Consider the following 19,636-nt stretch of genomic DNA (forward strand, 5'->3'; position numbering starts at 1 on the left):
GGACATCATTATAAGAAAAGTTCATTTATGATTGAGTTAAGGAGCAACTTGATCACAATTCAGAAGTGGCTGGAATATTCAATACGCAGTAGTTGACTTGACTTTCTCTACATGCTCATTCAGGGATAAGTATTGGAAACTCCAAAGAAAAGAAAGAGTTACTAGTTTCATTAAATCTTTCTTATGTTGAATTTCTTGTGATGTAAATTTATTAATATCAATTTTAATCACAAATCACCATTATAATGGGGTTAGATTAGACATTGACCCCTTTTTTTAATATTGTAGCAAGGGCAGATTTTCAATTTATGATGTATATTATGTTAAACATATCTTTTTTCACAAGTTGCAAATGATTACTAAAACATTGAAAGATTCCGGGACTGAAAAATACCGGCTAAGCACTCAAATGGGCAAAAAGAAATATAATCTGTCAGACAGCGATGAGACCATCTCAAGCCTGAGATCAGGTCTAAGAACGATCATCCACTGCAACCACAGCTCGAGGAGCCATAGTTCTGTTAATCACGCTCTGGTCACATGGCCATGCTTCATCAACCAGATTTGGTTTCCTATCTCCTTAGAAATCAAGGATACAGTGGTACGAGCCTATAGAACAGATCCTGTTCAAGTAAGGTCGTGACATATGATGCTGGTAAGAAGCCTCATAAAGCTGGAGCTTATGTATTGCACTGCCGATGTGGGAACAACATGTTGGCCCCTGATGCAGTGTCGCTGACTACAGTGCGCAATCTCCAAGTCTCAAGTGCAACAAAAGCTTCGCTGATTTTTGATTCATTACAGAAAAATAATTATACAATAAGGTTAATTTCGTAAACCAATTCCCAGTAGGAAGAACGGTTAGTAACTGTGTTCAAAGTAGTAAACCAGAAATCCTTTTAAGAAGAAAAGAAAAAATATCCGAGACCACATAATTCATTGTGTCGTTAAGAAAAGGATAAAACATATATATTTGTTAAAGAAGCAGGGACACCTCAAACTTTAGTCACAACAAAATCACACAAAGACTCGACTTTGTGTGTAAGAAAATATATGCATATGCAGAAGAAGAAGAAAAATCATTCATTCAATTCAAATCCCAAAAATGAGGAAAACTCCTCTATCACTTTGGAAAAGTCACAATCTTTTAGAAATATTACAACCTTTCGAGTAAGTCACAATCTTTTGGAAAAATCACAACTCTTCCGAATAATCACAACTTTCCAGAAAAATGACAACCCTTCATTTTCCATTCACCACTTTTAAACCCCAATAAGAACCGAAGTAAACAGAATTCTCTGCCAACAATAAATTCAGTAGCAAAGCCTAATAGTTTCTCAGTTTTTCATTCGAGACAATCAATCTCCAGTAGAGTCCGCGATAATGGCCCGAATCAGAGTGAGAGTAACTAAAGAGCAACGGCATCAATCAAGAATGGCAGAGATCTCAACGTCAATAAAATCAATAGCATCAAAGAAACAAAATATAACAAAAGAATTCAAAAAGGGTGATGAAGTTGAAGTGGCAAGTCACGAAGATGGATTCGTAGGCTCTTACTACACAGCAACTATTCTTTCTAAGCTTGACGCTAATCATTATATCGTCAAGTACAAGACTATGCTGACTGATGATGAGTCTGAACTGCTGGAGGAGGTGGTCACTGCAGGCGAGGTCCGTCCTGTTCCACCTCATCAAGATGAAACAATGTCAGAAAAAGGATTCTGTGTATACGATATTGTTGATGTGTATGCCAATGATGGATGGTGGTTTGGATGTATCAGTGGGAAAATTGGAGAAGAGTACTATGTTTATTTCCCAACAACTGAAGATAACATTGCATACCCTTCTCATGTGTTGAGATTTCATCAAGAATGGTGTAAATGCGGGTGGATATCTCTCATATCATGACAAGGAAGGATTTTCGACTTGTGCTGATCTTGAATTCAGGAAATTATTTATCATTCGTTTTATGTCAATTCAATTTTTGTTGCGAAATTGTTACATATGCTCATAAAGATTTTGATTTTCTAGTGGTTGCAATTATTTTATTTTTCTCTCATTCCTTTTCTTATGATGTGTTACTCCAGAATCGACACTTCCCAAACTTAGAAGGATCAAAACATACAGATCATGTAGAACTAAAATGTACTAAAACTGAAAGTGTTCATCACACAATACCTCAGTGAAGTGCTAGTTGAGATTGAGATCAATCAATAAGTGCGAAGTCAAATATTTGTGAACAGTGTTTTCAAAAACATTTTCAGGGCGATTCTCGGAGTGGGTTGTGTCCAGGGCGCAAATTGAAGGCGGACATCTATAGGGAGTAAGTCCTACAATTATATGCCTGCCTGAGGCGTTATTTTCTTTATTGGTGTAATGATATTTATATTTTATGCTATCATGTTTTTTTAGGTTGTAGTCATTTTTTCTATAATGTATAAATAAACTTTCATATAAAATGACATAGCTATAAATAATTTTTTAGATAATCATATCTAAAATTTATAGGATAGAGTTACCTATCTCAAATAGTAATTATAATACTTTCTTTTCTATATAATGGGTTATAAAATTCCCTTTTAAGTGAAAAAGATATTTGTATGTTTTAAAATAATTTACATCTTAAAATTGAACATCACACGAACAACTTATGTGCAAGTGGACAATAGTTGTGATCTTTGTTACAACAATGCTAGGCAGATAAGCTTCCAAACAAAAAAAAGAAGGGAAAGTCTGTCCGACAGACTTGAAAGCAGATGTGCTCCTGGTATGAAGTTCATAAAGCTAGAGCTTATGTGTTGAACTGCCGATGTGGGAACATTTATTATGTCCTTTTGGTTTACCTCGAAGAAACAGCTTATGTACATATACTTACTGGCTGTACTGACCTTGACAAGCATGGTAGTATCATTCACGATTTCTCTTTTATTTTAGTTTATACTAAGTTTCAACAACTCTTTTATGATTAAAATTGACGATATCCATTGGCTGGCTGAATCTTGAATTAGCCAAAATAATCATTCTGTTCTTCGTTTGATACATTAGAAAGTTTGTAAGAGAGCTATGAGGCATCTTAGACTTGCAAACAGACTCCTAAATAGGCAGATGAAGAAAACTGGAAACCATTTTTGGCTTCCAATTAGGTCTCGTGCAAAAAGAATGGGAGTCTGTCAGACAGCCATGAGACCATCTTAGGCCTGAGATTAGGTCTAAGAACGATCATCTACTGCAACCACAGCTCGAGGAGCCATGGTTAGCTGTTAATCACGCTCTGGTCACATGGTCATGCTTCATCAACCAGACTTGGTTTCCTGTCTCCTTAGAAATCAAGAATACAGTGGTACGAGCCTATAGAACAGATCCTGTTCAAGTAAGGTCGTGACCATTGTTAGTGAATAGAAGGTTATAACGCCAGAGCTTATGTGTTACATATCCGATGTGGGAGTACATATTAGTAATATATTGGCATGTCACACAATTTCGCTAACTATACAATCTCCAATTCTAAACTCGTCCAAGTGCAACAAAAACAGCGAAATTTATGTAAGATTTATTATTACTCCCAACTCAACTGAAAAACCAATTAAATAAGTAATATTGAAGAAAAAGTCACTCTACTTTTATCAAATAAAGATATTTTAGTAAACTATACCTTAGAATTATTTTTTCTTTAATTAACTTGAAAAAATGAAACTAAAGTTATAATTATACTGGGGCAGAGGGAGTAATTTGTTTTAAGGTGAAGATCATCAATTTCGTAGAAACCTCCCAATTCCCAGAAGCAAGAACTCCATGACGTTTTCACTTAACTCTAACAAATTATGTAGCCAAGTCATTAAAGTTTATAAGAATGAGAAAGATAAGCATATCATCAATCATAAAGGAAGGAAGTATTACAAAATCAAACTTGAGGAGATTATATAATTGTCTCTTTAGTTTTTTGGTCATAGTAATTTTTTGGTAAAATTAGTTTAAGTTATGTTGAACGACTTTGTGATAAAACTAGTTTAAGTTACGTTGAATGATTTTTTGGTAAAACTAGATTAAGTTACGTTGAACGATTTTTTGGTAATACTAGTTTAAGTTACGTTGAACGACTTTTTGGTAAAACTAGTTTAAGTTACGTTGAACGACTTTTTGGTAAAACTAGTAATTTGAACGATTATTTGGTAAAACTAGTAAGTTGAACGACCTTTAGATAAAACTAGTTTAAGTTAAACAATTTTTTGGTAAAACTAGTAAGTTGAACGACTTTTTGATAAAAACTAGTTTAAGTTAAACGACTTTTTTGGTAAAACTAGTATAAGTTGAACGACTTTTTTTGGTAAAACTAGTATAAGTTGAACGACTTTTTTGGTAAAACTAATATAAGTTACGTTGAACGACTTTTTGGTAAAACTAGTTTAAGTTGAACGATTTTTTGGTGAAACTAGTAAGTTGAAAGATTTTTTGATAAGCCTAGTTTAAGTTGCAAGATATTTTGGTGAAACTAGTAAGTTGAACGACTTTTTGATAAAACTAGTAATAAGTTGAATGATTTTTTGATAAAACTAGTAAGTTGAACAATTTTTTGATAAAACTAGTAAGTTGAACGATTTTTTGATAAAACTAGTGAAAGTTGAACGATTTTTTGATAAAATTAGTAATAAGTTGAATGATTTTTTGATAAAATTAATAAGTTGAACAATTTTTTGATGAAACAAGTAAGTTGAACGATTCTTTGATAAAACTAGTGCAAGTTGAATGATTTTTTGATAAAACTAGCGTAAGTTGAACGATTTTTTTGATAAAACTAGTGCAAGTTGAACGATTTTTTGATAAAACTAGTTTAGGTTGACCGATTTTTTGATAAAACTAGTAAGTTGAACGATTTTTTTTGATAAAACTAGTTTAAGTTGAATGATTTTTTGATAAAACTAGTAAGTTGAACGATATTTTGCTTAAACTCGTAAGTTGAACGTTTTTTAATTTGGTAAAACTAATTTAAGTTGAATGACTTTTTGCTAAAACTCGTAAGTTGACCGTTTTTTAATTTGGTAAAACTAATTTAAGTTGAATGACTTTTTGCTAAAACTCGTAAGTTGAACGTTTTTTATTTTGGTAAAACTAATTTAAGTTAAATGACTTTTTGCTAAAACTCGTAAGTTGACCGTTTTTTAATTTGGTAAAACTAATTTAAGTTGAATGACTTTTTGCTAAAACTCGTAAGTTGACCGTTTTTTAATTTGGTAAAATTAATTTAAGTTGAATGACTTTTTGTTAAAACTCGTAAGTTGAACGATATTTTTGTAAAACTACAAAGTTATGAAGTAAACTATCATAAATGGAAAACAAAAGAAAATAGGAAAATAATCTCCATTCTTAATCACCATAGGTAACATAATTCTCTGCCTATAAATTCACTTGCAAAGCCTCATAGTTCGTCACTTTTCATTCAATTGAACCAATCTTCACTACTACTCTCAAAATGGCCCTAACCAATGTGTCAGTAAACAATTCAGAGCAACGCCACCAATCAAAAATTGAAAAGCTCTCAAAGGAAATAGATTCGATAGCAATGAAGACACAACAAATAACAAAACTATTCCAAAAGGACGATGAAGTTGAAGTGGCAAGTCACACGATAGGCTTCATAGGTTCTTACTACGAAGCAACTATTGTTTCTATCGAGGACGCTTATCATTACAAAATCAAGTACAAAACTCTGTTGACTGATGATAAGTCTGCACCTCTAGAAGAACTTGTCACTATAGGCGAGGTCCGCCCTGTTCCACCTCATCAAATTGAAACAATGTCAGGAAACACATTCCGTCTATACGATAAGGTTGATGTGTTTTCCAATGATGGATGGTGGTTTGGATTTATTAGTGGGATAATTGGAGAAGAGTACTATGTCTATTTCCCTACAACTGGAGATAACATTGCATACCCTTCTCATGCGTTGAGATTTCATCAAGAATGGTCTAATGACAAGTGGAAAATCCTGGAATGACAAGGAACAATTTTCGACTTATGCTGATCTTGATTTCATGAAATTCTTGATTTACCATACTAAGATAGGAATGTGATTCAAGATTAGTTGCATATTGTAATTTTGCTGATTAAGACTTTGATATGCTAAACATATACTTTTCTAGCCTTAAATTGTGGAATTTTATGTACACAAATTCATGTTATTTTAAGAATATAAGCGTAAAATTACTTGTCACTCCAAAAAATATTGTAGGTGCGCACAAGTGATATGAAAGATAATGTAAGGAAAATATTTTCATTCATAAGTGAGAAAAATGAAAAAATCATATTCATATTTCTTTATGAAAATAATTTTGAATAAATATTGCTTGTACTTATATTATACCAGTACGAAAAACCATAATGTACATATCCTTCATACATAAAAATTCAATGGCGGATCCAGAATTTAGAGTCTGTGGGTGCCAAATAGACTTATCGATTAAATTAATTTTATATTTGATTAAATTATTTGTCTTTTTGATATATATCATAAATCAATCAATAAAATGTAAATAATAAGATATTACACTTTTATTGAGTATTTAATCAAATCAAAGAAAAGTCAAAGGAGTAATAATGTAATTAATTTAATTTAAGTCATTAACAATTATAAAAAAATAAAAATAAAAATTGTGCCAGTGCTTGGAGCCTTTTTTTTTTCTTAAAAAACGTCTGCATCAAATTTCTCAAAAAAATAGGTACAAATGGGATTCGAAACCGCAACATCAGCCTTCTAAAGTTGCCCTCCTACCATGGCACCACAAGACAATTTTGTTCTGTGGGTGACACGCTTTATATTTATATAAATATTATATATGTATACCTATGTATATATAGAGTTTCCGTCGAAGTTCGGGGGTGGCGTGGCACCCCCAAACCTCTGCATAGATCCGCCACTGTAAAAATTACAGTCCTAATATTCAATTAGCTTACGAAATATGTATATCATTTATAAATATATACAAAAAAAAAAAAGGAAGAAGGAGAATTTGGTCATTTCGGAGTGCATGAGAAGAAAAGAACTTTCTTCGACTTTGTCAATTAAGAAAAGAGTCTGTTAACCCAGCGAAGGAACCGACGAAGAAGAAAAGAAAAAATTACACTAAAAAAGAGCAAAAATGGCGTTGCAATGGATGATATTAACGTACGTGGTAGCAGCAGAGGCAGCAATAGCTATTCTGCTAACATTGCCATCTCCTAAAGCTCTCAAATCTAGTTTTGTTTCTCTAATTTCACTCGCCCTTCAACCCTCTCTTTTCGTCGTCCCTTTTTCTGCTTTTCAGCTCCTCGGTACTCTGCTTCTTATCCTCTTGATTTTTATTTGCTACTTCGTTATTTTTACAATTATGTGATATCGAGACTTAATTTTTGTTCTTGTTGCTGTTCTCTTAGATATTTATTGGAAAAATGAGCATCGATTGATGTGTACGGGCGAGATTTGCAGTGCTTCGGAGAGGGACCGCTACGAGAAATCGGTAAATTTTCTTTTCCCCCTTTTTTGGAACGATTTTGTGTAGTAGTAATTTTTACTGGGTGAGTTTAAATTGTGTGGAAACAAAGCGTTTGGCATGTATGAAAAGGAAAATTGGTCCTACAGTGCCATTTCAACTAAATTCTATGATTGATAACCAATTTAGTTTCTACAATTTTGATGGACAAGTATAGCTGAATTTTGCTTGATAACCCTGTGTTTAGGAGTTACTTGTACCTAGATGTGGATGTTCGGAATAATTGAGTTGTTATGGTGTCTGATTTGATGAAGACTTCAAGTTTAGGATTGAGATATAACTAAATTGTTATACACCGGTGTGCAAAATGGCTAATAAAGCATGATATTTAGATTGCATATGCGTGATATTTGACTGTCATCCTTTAGAATTTGAAAGGATTTTGGATTTTCAAGTAGATTATTTGCAGTTTAAGATGTTCTTCTTTAAGTAGATTACTACTTCTTGGCTGCATGAGTTTAGCAGTAGTCGTGGAATTGAAATCAGATTGACCAGATATTGTACATATCTTATCCAGGTTGAAAAGGTGAAAAGAAAGGTGAAATCAGATTGATCAGCTATTGTACATATCTTAGATTATTTGTGAAGTTGGTATTCTGTAGTTTCTATAAGTCTCACTTTTCCGTTCTAGTAGGTGATGGCACTAAAGGTAATGCAGTTGTATATGTTGTTTACTTATAGAGACAAGTTAGATGCTGGTGCTAGAAAAATGGGAATAACGAGAAGTGTTTTGTTGTAGTCTGGTCATGAACTTATCCAGTGATGAACTGGTGACAGTAGGACATATATCAGATATCAGGTCTATTTGGAAAGGGAAGTTTTCCGTAGTTTAGGAAGCCATGAATAGGTAAAATAAACAGAAAGTAAGATAAATTCCTAACAAATCAAGGAATGAAGGTAGTGACCATAACTTATTTCATTTAGGGGAAGTGCTTATTTTTTCATCAATTTATAGAACCTTATACCAATGCATCAAGCCGAAGGAAACCTTCAACTCAATTTCTTGATCGTTTGGTTGAAATTTCAACTGAGAGTTTGCAACAGTAAGGTACCACTTCAGAAATGAAGCAGCTGAAGGTACCATTGTTACTAGTCTAGTTCTGTGTTTTCGGAAAGGTGTGGCTACCCTTCTTTAGCGACTGCACCATTTTGCAAGTCTTCTGTATTTTGTTTTGACACACCATCTAGCATGTTCGATGAAGACTCTTGCACAAACATGTTTACTTCTTTAACATTATGAAAGTGGGGAAAACAAAGCATTTCAGTTGCAGGTCCTCTTGTTTTTATTTAAGTACCTCAGTGGTGGCATTATGGTGAGACTGAGATCAGTTAATGGCTGCTAATTGGACGACGGATCAGCCTACTTCTTTTGTGTAGGATTGTTATTGTCATTTGTCTGCCAATCCATGGATCAAATTTATGTGATATGTTATACGTTTTGGAAATAAGAAATGGTCCTAATATTAAGTTTATAAGGGACAATCCCCAGATTAAGTTCAGTCCTGTGATATGTAGAATCGCCTTGATATGCAAACATCAGTCTAGCATATCAGGTATTGTAGATTACAAAATATTTACGTTGGTAAATGCTGAAGACTGAATTCCTGAGCCATATGCCAAGAAATCCTTACATTTTCCGAATAATTGGGGAAATGTGCTGTGTGGTGCATGGATTCCACTTGTTCCCTGTTCTTTTTTTCCCTTTGTTCTTGCACAGAACTAGAAGCACATTGATGTTATGTTATCTGACTTATGACTTCCTTTTCCCCTCTGTTTGTGTCTCCACTCATGTTATGCAGATCTACAAGGCTCAAAGAAATGTGATCCTATGTCTGGCGGCATGCCTTCTCTACTGGTACATCAACAGAGTCATTGTGGCCCTTATATGTGACTTTACTTTCGAAATGTGTCTCCTCTTTTATAATTTAATGCATTAACAATGTGTTCTTTATGTGTGTGAAGGTGTATCTATCGTGTTTGCAAGTACTACAAGGAGATTCAGAGCATTGAAGAAGTAGAAAAGAGATTCAAAGACCAGTAGTTGTCTATCTGTGCACCAATCATATTATTCAAGGCTACTTGTAGCTGAAGTAACATTTAGACCATGCAATGTAACATAATATGAGTCTTGTGCTTGCTTTACAAGCCATCACTATGAATCTATGACTGCTACATATTCAAAAGAGTTTGCAAAAGGGAAGAAAGTTTTGACAATATGGAAATTTCTCTAATATTCACTTTCCAAAATCTTTGTTTTCCAATCAGTACATTCCAATATCACAGGGTGAAATATAAAAGGCACAAGAAAGAGGCTACCAAAAACACCAAAAAAAAAATAATTTAAAAGAAGAGATCCACTATCACATTTTTGCTACAGAAAGAATCAAGCAGGATGCCTCTTCTTCTTCTTTGTCTTCAACCTATCACATAGGAAAGTTTTCTCTAATTGATCCACCCTTTGTGCCAGCGAATTCAGCATCCGTGTTTGTATTTCATTTTTTTGGCACAGTTCAGTCATCATTCTCATCATATTCTCATTCTTTTCCACCATTTTCTCCATCAACTCTCTGTTCCTTCTGCTCTCCTCTTCCCCGTAAAGCTTGTGTGACCTTGTTTCATTCTTCTCATCCTCGACTCCTTCAGTCACATCCCCAACTTCACCTCTCTCCACACTTTCCTCCACACATTCATGCATTGGACAATCCGTTTCCTCCTTCACCTCCTGCAATCCTTTGCACTTCTCAACCGAAGGTGCTACATCGTGTTCACCCTCTACGGGTGTTTTCTCATCATTTGATGCCGCTTGAGTTTCTACATCCTCACTCTGCTCTAACAGATCACAAAGTTCATTCTGATTTGTCAATTTTCCATCTTCTTCCTGATTTCCTGTTGAATTGGGGATGTCTACGGTCTGATTGGCTGGTTCAGAGAGCTCATCGTAATCATTATATTGATTCTCCTCTTCAGCTGCAATTTGATTTGCAGCGGAAACAATGGAGTCAACTTTCTCTTGCAAATAGATGGCCTTTCTAATTACAGCCTTTCTGCACTCCCTAACACCGGAATCAACTCCACGAATGGAGTCCAACTTGAAAAGCAGAGACATCAGAGTCTCATTCACCCGCAACCTTTCCCTTTCATCTCTACAAATCAACTCCGCCGTTTCTCTACACAAAAGCTTCCGCTCAACATCTTCCACCTCTTTTCGTATCGACATGATTTTCTTCACGCTTTTTCTCACCAAAAAGCCTCTGAATACCTTCTGGATCTTCAACGCTGAAGCGGACCGATCCGCCTCAGGCTTCTGTTTCGCCGAGGCCAAAACGGACCGCTCGGGATCCGAACTGACGAAGTGGACCGGAATCTGGACAACCTTGGAGGCCGGCTTGATTCCGGCAGGTTTCTGGTGAATCGATTGCACTGGTATTCCTCTCATGTTTGAGGAAAAGCGAGGGTGAGCTGGCTGGGACCAATAGCTTCCGTAGAATGGATTCTCCATTGTTAACTTTGATCGCTTTGATGAGATATTGATAGCTAACGAAGTCTGAAGTTTTTGTTGTATATGTAATGAGAGAAGCTGTGAAGCTTTCTGCTATTTATGCGGTTGAGAGAGAAACTGAACTGAATATTCCAGAAGGTTCAGGAATTTTTGGAAGGGCAAAAAAATATCTTAGCTTTCGCTAGAGTGTTGTAGAATGTTCTATCCCTCTAAGTCGATATTAATGGAATAAAAAAATGTTTTTAACCAATTAAATATAAAAAACTAAAATTTGTTTTCCTTTCATATCAAATACACTCTTAATAATAATAATAATAATTTGAACCCAATCACTTATTTTGCAATTTTTCTGTTGAGATCTATTTTTCAAAGATATTTATATTGGATTGATTTGTAGATTTTATTAGAATTTAATTGGTTATTGAAACCTCAAATATGACCAACGAAAAAAGAAAAACAAAGATTATTGAGGATCACTCAGATGTATAATGTATTAAAACAATCGATCCAATCAATTAAATAAAACTTACATTGGTTGGACAGACCTCTAACTAGAATTTGATTTCTTAAATTATTACATGTGTATTACCAAAATAAATATCAAAGATATTTATGTCATATGCATTTTTTTTTATTGTCCAGTCACATTTTTCGCTTAGTTGACTGGAGATTATATTTGTGGCTCCAATTTTCTCAATTTATTAACTTCTTCGCATGTTAATAAGAACAATTACTTATTATTTTTTATATATAAACTTGCATTTATTAAATTTACTCTTTCAAATTTAATCCTAACGTAATGTACCTCTAATTAATTCGGTCAAACATAAAGTTTTCATTTAATTCATATCTAATTAGCTTCAAATTCATAAATCTTATCCATATCGTCTTATTAGGATTTGTATTCAAATTTTCAAAGAAATAATTTTTGCTATCGAGTTAAAATAATTTCTTCATTATTATAAATAGAAATATCACTATTTATCTTTTCTTGATCCGATTTATTGTTTCATTTTTATTCTTATCGTACCTCTAAATTAGGTAAAAACACAAGGTTTTCAAGAACTTTTCATTCTATTCCCTTGCTTATACCTATTCTCTAGCTTTCCCACTCATACTCCCACTTTCATTCCCATTTTCCTCCTATAAATATTTCATTCATCAAAGTTATATCCATCAAATTACATCTACTTAATTTATTCAAATACCAAAAAAAGGAAAAAAAAAAAAAAAAAGAGGTTGGGACTGAAGTATAACAACTTGTGCTTCTTTCTCAATTTCCTTTGTTGTCAAATCCTAACACAGAACCATGGCTAAATTTTCCAAGAATTCCATGGTTCTGTGCTTTTTGTTAGCCATTGTTTTTGTTATCTCTAGTGCAAGTGCATCTACTAGGCTTAAGAAATTTGATCACCCTACTAAAGGTGATGGTACTCTTAATTTCTTGGTTATTGGTGACTGGGGACGAAGGGGTACTTATAATCAATCTCATGTAGCTCGCCAGGTACCATTTCTATTTTATTTGTCTTTCGTCAATTTTATTAATGAATCGTGTGATTAACTCATTTCAAAATTTATATACAGATGGAAAGAGTCGGAGAGAAGTTAGACATTGATTTTGTATTATCAACGGGTGACAATTTCTATGATAACGGATTGACAGGAATACATGATTCAAATTTTGTAGAGTCATTTACTAACATATACACAGCAAAGAGCTTGCAAAAACAATGGTACAGCGGTAAGTTTCCCAAAATAAGTACAATTTTATTCTGACTAGAGCTGTAAATATAGGTCTGTCTAGCCCATACTGAAGGTTCTAACATTTGAATTGGTCTGAGATTTTTTTTTTTTTTTGCGCAGTATTAGGCAACCACGATTACAGAGGAGATGTAGAAGCACAACTCAGTCCTTACCTTAGGAAAATTGATAGCAGATGGGTTTGTTTAAGGTCTTTCGTAGTTAATGCAGGTACAAAATTGATCTCTTGTTAAATAATTTAATCAACTTTATATGTTCGTCGTTGTGATTTTGATTCTCCATTTTTCATTTTTTGAAGAAATTGCTGAAATATTCATGGTGGATACAACTCCATTTGAGGAGAAATATTTCACAACTCCTAAGGATCATATCTACGATTGGCGTGGTGTGCTCCCTAGACAAGCATACATGGCTAACGTATTAAAAGTAAGTTGAATGTAGACTTCATAAATATTAGTCTAAAAATCATTTCTCATACATTTTAATTTCAAGATTTTAAAAAATTTCAATGATTGTTTTTTATTAGGAGCTCGAAAAGGCCTTGAGTGAATCGACAGCAAAATGGAAGATTGTACTAGGTCACCACGCCATTAGAAGTGCAGGACATCACGGTGACACTCAGATACTTGTGGATCGTTTTCTTCCTATTCTTAGGGTAACTTTTTCTCTCTTTCATTCACACCTATGAATTGCTTTTGACTCGAAATGTGTATATAACGTTATTGATTTGCCTCTTGAAATTACAGAAGTACGATGTTGATTTTTACATGAACGGACATGATCACTGTCTTGAACATATTAGCGACACTGAAAGGTGAGACTAGACTTCAAATCTTGCAAAATGACCTTAATTTTAGCAACATGATCCTAATTTTTGTCTTTGATGTTGCAGCCCATTGCAATTTTTAGTAAGTGGGGCAGGTTCAAAGGCATGGAGAGGAGATACTAAAGGAATAAATAGAGATGATGTACATTTTTTCCATGATGGACAAGGTTTCATGTCTGTTGAGTTGACACCAACAGAGGCAGAGATCAAATATTATGATGTTTTTGGTAGTGTTAGACATAGGTGGAATAGGTCCAAGTTGCTACTTCACTCTGCTATGTAAAAAATTTCTTTTTTGGTTGTAGATACTAAGTTAGATGTAGAAAAGAAATTGGATTCTTTTTTTTTCGTCGAGATTGGATTTCACAAAACCTAATTTGGTTTTGTGAAAGGAAGTAATTTCGCACATTTAGGGTTCGTTTGGCTTGATGTATTAGAATGTAGATGGAATAAAATATGACAGTTTTGCTCATGTTTGATTAGTATTTTGAATTCTACATTGCAAATCTGGTATAATTTAATACACAAATGAGTACACACTATTCAGTGTAAAAGATTTTACAATATCAAGTCACCTTTATCTATTATAGCTGGCAACAAGTCTTATTTTTAAGATTACAAATCAAACATTTTAAAGAGGCTTACTTGTTAACTTTTATCCTGACAAAGTATAAAAACTCTATTTTATGTTAAAGCTGTCACAGTTTAATGCACTAAACTTAACTTAATATAGAGGCATGAAGATATCTGAGGCTTCATATTAAGACAAACTTAAGTAATATGCATAGCATCCAAGGTAATAAAATTTTTGGAGGACCAGATAAAACTTAGCAATTCCACTTAATAGATGGAAAAAAAAAAACAAGTTAGCCATTCAAAAAGAGAAAAATCAAAAGGACATTGTTCAAAATAACCTAGAAATGTTAGCCAATTACATCCTCAATCTGGTAGTATAGCAAAGGCATGGGTGGATGCACCTTAGGCAAATAAATTAGTTTTAGTGTTGTTGCTTCACAAATATGACAGCTTCTAAGGTTACTATGAAGCTATTGATAGACAGCAAAAGCAAAAAAGTTATGTTTGCTGAGGCTGGCAAGGAATGTATTGATTTCCTATTTCACATTTTGGCATTGCCAATAGGCAGTGTCATTAGGCTTCTCACCACCAAAGGAATGGTTGGATGCTTAGGGAACTTGTATGAGAGCCTTCAGAATCTTGATAATATATACATTCAACCAAATCAGAAAAAGGACACTCTTTTAAAACCAAAATCAGCAGCTTCAGTACCTCTGTTATTGATCAACAACTCCCCTGTTCAAAAACAGTTTTATAGTGATTATGTTACTGATGATCCTCGATCGCATTGCCCTACTTCAATTGCATATAATTCGATATCAAGATGTGGATGTTCTATGAACACAAATATGACCTATGTTGCACCCCCTGTAGAAAATGTGGTAGCATCAAATGGAGGATTGGTGTTACTTACATGGTGTTGGATGACTTGGTTGTGAAGCCTATGTCTACTATTTCAAGTATCACTTTGCTCAACCAATTCAGTATTAAGGATGTTGGTGTACTCAAACAGAAAGTTGTTACTTTGGGAATGGATGAGGTATACAAATTTTCTGTTCTAACTATGTTGTTACATTTTTGTCTATTTTACTCAACATTATTTGCAAATATCAGAGACAATAAAAAATATAACATCTTATATTATTTTTATTTACTTGGTGTTCAGGCTTTGAAGCTGCTGAAGAGTTCACTGCAGTCCAAGAGTGTGCTGACCAGTGTCTTCATGGACAACATAAATGAATAAATTAATGTCTTTGATATTAATTCCCCTGTTTGTTCTGTATTTTATTTTTTGCTGTACTTTCCTATGTTGTTCTAGATGGTGTCTTTTGCTTCACTCTTTTTGCTTGGTTTGTCTATCTATGATGAAGTGGAATTATCTACTTTTATATTAAGTTCAAAATCTTGTCTTTTGTTAGATAGTTCTTTGTTTCTTGGATGCTTTGCTTATTCGATAAGCCTATGTTGCTCGAATTCTTCAAAATGTTTATGGGTGCGTTTCAAACTCTCTAAAAGTAGTGTATTTTTTGAAGAATTCAACATGTATGCGTTATTAGAAGTGAAGAGTTTGTGCAATGTATGTTTAATTTGTCATAAAAATAAACATCACTTTCTATTTTTGCCCTTTTAGTTATTCTCAAACTATTCTTGAATTATCATCACCTAGAAGATATAAATGAGAGGCAAAAAATTTTAAAAAAATTCTAATAACTCTCTTAAACTTTGAACAATTTACTTATTTGAAAAAATGCTCAACGATTTACTTATTTGAAATGGAGGGAGTGGAATATAAGAATAAATTAATAAAATAAATAGATGCAAGAATTTTTTTTATAGAAGTACCAAAGAAAATGACATTGGCTTCTCATTAATTTCTGTATGTGGTCTATATTCAGTCTACCATTGAACAATAATAGACTAATAATAAAGGGGATCTTTCCCTTAAGTTAATGACGTTCTATATTGCAATTTGGTAGTATGAAATTTGAAAATACATTCAACAAAGGGATAAATGAATTAAGTATGTGAAAATATATACTCCCTTTATTTCATATTAAATGAATTTTGAAGTATTTTTCATTGATTAAAATAATTGAATTGTTCAAAGTTGTTTCATATTTTCTAGGATAAATTGCACTATTTGCTAAATTATATTTATGATTTCATAAAGGACAATAGTGGAAAGTATGATTTAAATTATATTATTAAACGCTTTTTTTTAAACAAATATATATATTACCTCACAAATTCAATTAATATGAAATAAATAGAGTATTACATAATCTCAAAATAAGTAATAGTAAAATTAGAAGAGAGTTGAGATAGGACCCCAACGAATCAATAAATGTGTGCAGTGTGATAATTTAAATCCTAAGCTCATTATTAATGTATTAGTCTAAACATTCTTTAGATCAATCAGAAAAATCCTTTGTGATAAAATATTTAATTTAAAAGTTATAAAAGATAAAAACTAGGAAATCATATACTTGTATCCATATCAAAAGTAGTACTCTAATAGCCTAGGGTGTTCACGAATTGATTTAAGTCGGTTATTAATTAAAATTTAAAATTATATTAATTTGATTAGTTTTAAAATTATTAAAATCAAATAAAATAGATATTTATCGATTTGTATGATAAAATAAATTTGTGAACACCCCTAACTATAGAATTGTGACTTCTATATGATAAAATAAATTTGTATGACTTTGTACATCTAGAATGTTTTTAACATTACAGTCGGTAACAAATCTTATTTTTAATATTACAAATCGTACATTTTCAAGAGATTAAATTTGTAGCTATCTTTTACACACTGACAAAGTATAACAACCCTATTTTATGTTAAAGTTGTCCAGTTTAGTGAATTAAACTTAACTTAAATACAGAGACATACCAATTAAAGATAAACGTATTATTAGTGAAAGAGCTGTTTGAATGGCAAAAACAGAAAGGAGAGAATAGGTGTCTATTTGAGAATTTATATACCAATTAAAGATAAAAGTACTATTATTAGTGAAAACATAAGTTAAAGATATGGGGATTTTGCAAAGTAACAAAAAGATAATACTTACGTAATTTTAAATTAAAAACAAAAGAAACGAAAGATAGTTGGATTGTTGTAAATGAGTTCTTCTTAATTTGTGTTGTACAATTTATTTTTTTTACTTACATTCATTGTTTTTTCTCTTTTATTTTTCTATTGAGTTTATTTTCTTTGTCTTTCGTTTTGATTTGATTTCAAATGTCTTGTATTTAAAAAAAGTTAATTTTGAACTGATATCAAAATAAGTGAAGAAAATCAAATAAAACATAAAAATATTAAAACATTAAAATTAAAGGATACTTTAAATTTTTTTTTTTAAATGCACATAATTTATTAAAAATAATTAAAAGTGAAAAGATAATAATTTAATTAAAAAAGATTAAAGTGAAAAGAAATTAAAATAAATATTTTACAAAGAAAGAAATAAAAATATTTATATATATATATATATATATATATATATATATATATAAGTTTTATTATCAATAATTATGTATACTAACTAATTATAAAGTTACCAATAAAAAAATGACATGTGTCCAATTTGTGCACTCATCACTTGTCTTCAAGAGAGTGTGCACACTCTCTATGACATGTCAGCGTTTGTGGTGTATTTATTCCATTTTAAATTAGTTTAGGGGGTAATAAGACTCTAGTTAAGTTTAAGTGCGTCTCTATGATTTCGGTCATAGTGTAGGGGGTACTTATGCATTTTCCCAATTTTTTTTAACATAATTAGATTTTTATTTTTTTTAAAATGAAAGATATTTACAGATAATAATAATATAGTAATAAAAATAATAATATAGAAATAATAATAATAATAATAATATAAGTAATAAAAAAAATGATGTGACACTCTTCTTAGTCCAGCATTGATATTTTTTATGTTTTTGATAATGTCTCTTATATGTTTCTTAAACTAATTGTACAAAAAAATAAAGTTAATCTATCAATCTTTAATAAAATAATTATTCACATTTAATATTGTTGAATTAAAAGGGGGAATATATAGAGATCAAGCAAGATATTTATCTAATTTCTCAGTTTTAGAGTTTTTTCTTGCATTATAATTAAAAAAAAATGTTGAATCCTAGATATAAAAGAAAATATGTCATTACATTTGTCACGCCCCAAACTCGAGGGGCGCAACTGGCTCCTAATGTCAAAACTCAGGCATGAGCCGACCCTGGTGAACCATTTGCTATTAGCGCATGGCAACCACACGCAATAAAAAAAACAAATATATCTCGGCTTAAAACTAAGCCCTCGGCCGGCAAGACCCCTGTCAACTGATCTATAAAAGAAACAGCTACTCCCAGGAGATCATATAAATAAATAGTCAATTAGCACAGAAGTCCTGATTGGACCGTCAAGGCCACCATGATATCTATACCAAAACTAAAAGTAGGTATATATCAATATAATATATCAAACAACTCACAAGCTTCAGCAAATCAACAACATAGACCAGTATGGCCATAACATAGCTATACACCCCACACACTAGTCTGCAAGCCTCTAAGAGTAGTAAAGATTAGCAGGATAGGGCCCCAGCCTACCCATAAAGATATATACAACAAAAGGTAACAAACCTCCCAACTCTGGCAGCTCCGGAGGAAAGGGGCTAGCCAATCGGATAAAAGTCAATCCTGCTGCTAAGGAGGTCTACTCAGTCGTCTGTTAGGACCTGCATGCATGAATGCAGAACCCCCAAGGCAATAGGGCGTCAGTACAAAATAATGTACAGAGTATGAAAGGCAATAGACTATGATGAGGTATCCTGATATACTAGAATAATCTGATAAATAAATCAATGATAAGATAAGTGTACTAACCTGCTCCTAAATCTAAACTTATCAAAAATAATAAAACAACAACCTAACCAAGCCCCCATAAGCTCGGCAGGTACAAACAGCACACAAGACCACCTACTCAAGCCCCCATAAGCCCGGAAGGTGCCAATCAGCCTATATACCCCTATCGGTAGTCCCCTAGCCCCATAGGCAGTCACATAGCCCTCTTAGGCATTAATATAGCCCCGTAGGCAGCACATAACTCTCTTAGGCATCAACATAGCTTATAGACAACTCATAGCCCTCTTAGGCAACAACATGGCCCTGTAGGAAGCACATAGCCTTCTTAGGCGTCAATATATCCCTGTAGGCAACTCATAGCCCTTCTAGGCATCAATATGGCCCCGTAGGCAACTCATAGCCCTTTTAGGCATCCATATAGCCCTGTAGGCAGAACATAACCCTTCTAGGCATAGATCACATCCTTGCAGCTAACCATAATAGCCCCAAGGGCAACAATAACAATCCAATCGCTAAAAACGAGCAATTTTGTTATAAGCAACCTATACAAATAGCCTCTAAGTTGTGTCCAACATAGGGACGCTACTA

The 19,636-nt window shown here is 32.9% G+C and overlaps 5 protein-coding genes, 2 non-coding genes and 1 pseudogene across 7 annotated transcripts; 5 read left to right on the plus strand and 3 right to left on the minus strand.

Moving 5' to 3' along the window:
- Positions 1 to 427: 427 nt before the first annotated feature.
- Positions 428 to 641, minus strand: LOC125875316 (small nucleolar RNA U3). The gene has a single exon (XR_007447385.1). It is a non-coding gene; the product is annotated as a small nucleolar RNA U3 (small nucleolar RNA).
- A 742-nt stretch (positions 642 to 1,383) lies between these two features.
- On the plus strand, positions 1,384 to 1,908 carry LOC125872441 (DUF724 domain-containing protein 6-like). Its single transcript, XM_049553168.1, has one exon. The coding sequence runs from the start codon at positions 1,384 to 1,386 to the stop codon at positions 1,906 to 1,908; it is 525 nt and encodes a 174-aa protein (XP_049409125.1).
- A 1,256-nt stretch (positions 1,909 to 3,164) lies between these two features.
- On the minus strand, positions 3,165 to 3,380 carry LOC125875312 (small nucleolar RNA U3). Its single transcript, XR_007447381.1, has one exon. It is a non-coding gene; the product is annotated as a small nucleolar RNA U3 (small nucleolar RNA).
- Positions 3,381 to 5,467: 2,087 nt separating this feature from the next.
- Positions 5,468 to 5,992, plus strand: LOC125872442 (protein AGENET DOMAIN (AGD)-CONTAINING P1-like). Its single transcript, XM_049553169.1, has one exon. It carries the CDS (start codon positions 5,468 to 5,470, stop codon positions 5,990 to 5,992), a length of 525 nt encoding a protein of 174 aa, XP_049409126.1.
- A 1,058-nt stretch (positions 5,993 to 7,050) lies between these two features.
- Positions 7,051 to 9,729, plus strand: LOC125874239 (uncharacterized). Its single transcript, XM_049555083.1, has 4 exons — positions 7,051 to 7,305; positions 7,408 to 7,490; positions 9,323 to 9,378; positions 9,486 to 9,729. Exons 1-4 carry the CDS (start codon positions 7,134 to 7,136, stop codon positions 9,562 to 9,564), a joined length of 390 nt encoding a protein of 129 aa, XP_049411040.1. The 5' UTR covers positions 7,051 to 7,133; the 3' UTR covers positions 9,565 to 9,729.
- Positions 9,730 to 9,906: 177 nt separating this feature from the next.
- LOC125872443 (uncharacterized) lies at positions 9,907 to 11,022 on the minus strand. Its single transcript, XM_049553170.1, has one exon. It carries the CDS (start codon positions 11,020 to 11,022, stop codon positions 9,907 to 9,909), a length of 1,116 nt encoding a protein of 371 aa, XP_049409127.1.
- A 1,205-nt stretch (positions 11,023 to 12,227) lies between these two features.
- Positions 12,228 to 14,091, plus strand: LOC125875022 (purple acid phosphatase 3-like). Its single transcript, XM_049556075.1, has 7 exons — positions 12,228 to 12,526; positions 12,607 to 12,763; positions 12,886 to 12,993; positions 13,082 to 13,209; positions 13,310 to 13,438; positions 13,530 to 13,597; positions 13,676 to 14,091. Exons 1-7 carry the CDS (start codon positions 12,332 to 12,334, stop codon positions 13,890 to 13,892), a joined length of 1,002 nt encoding a protein of 333 aa, XP_049412032.1. The 5' UTR covers positions 12,228 to 12,331; the 3' UTR covers positions 13,893 to 14,091.
- A 537-nt stretch (positions 14,092 to 14,628) lies between these two features.
- LOC125872444 (uncharacterized) lies at positions 14,629 to 15,428 on the plus strand (annotated as a pseudogene).
- Positions 15,429 to 19,636: the final 4,208 nt, after the last annotated feature.

This window comes from Solanum stenotomum, chromosome 8, assembly GCF_019186545.1.
Source record: "Solanum stenotomum isolate F172 chromosome 8, ASM1918654v1, whole genome shotgun sequence".
Classification (NCBI taxonomy): domain Eukaryota; kingdom Viridiplantae; phylum Streptophyta; class Magnoliopsida; order Solanales; family Solanaceae; genus Solanum; species Solanum stenotomum.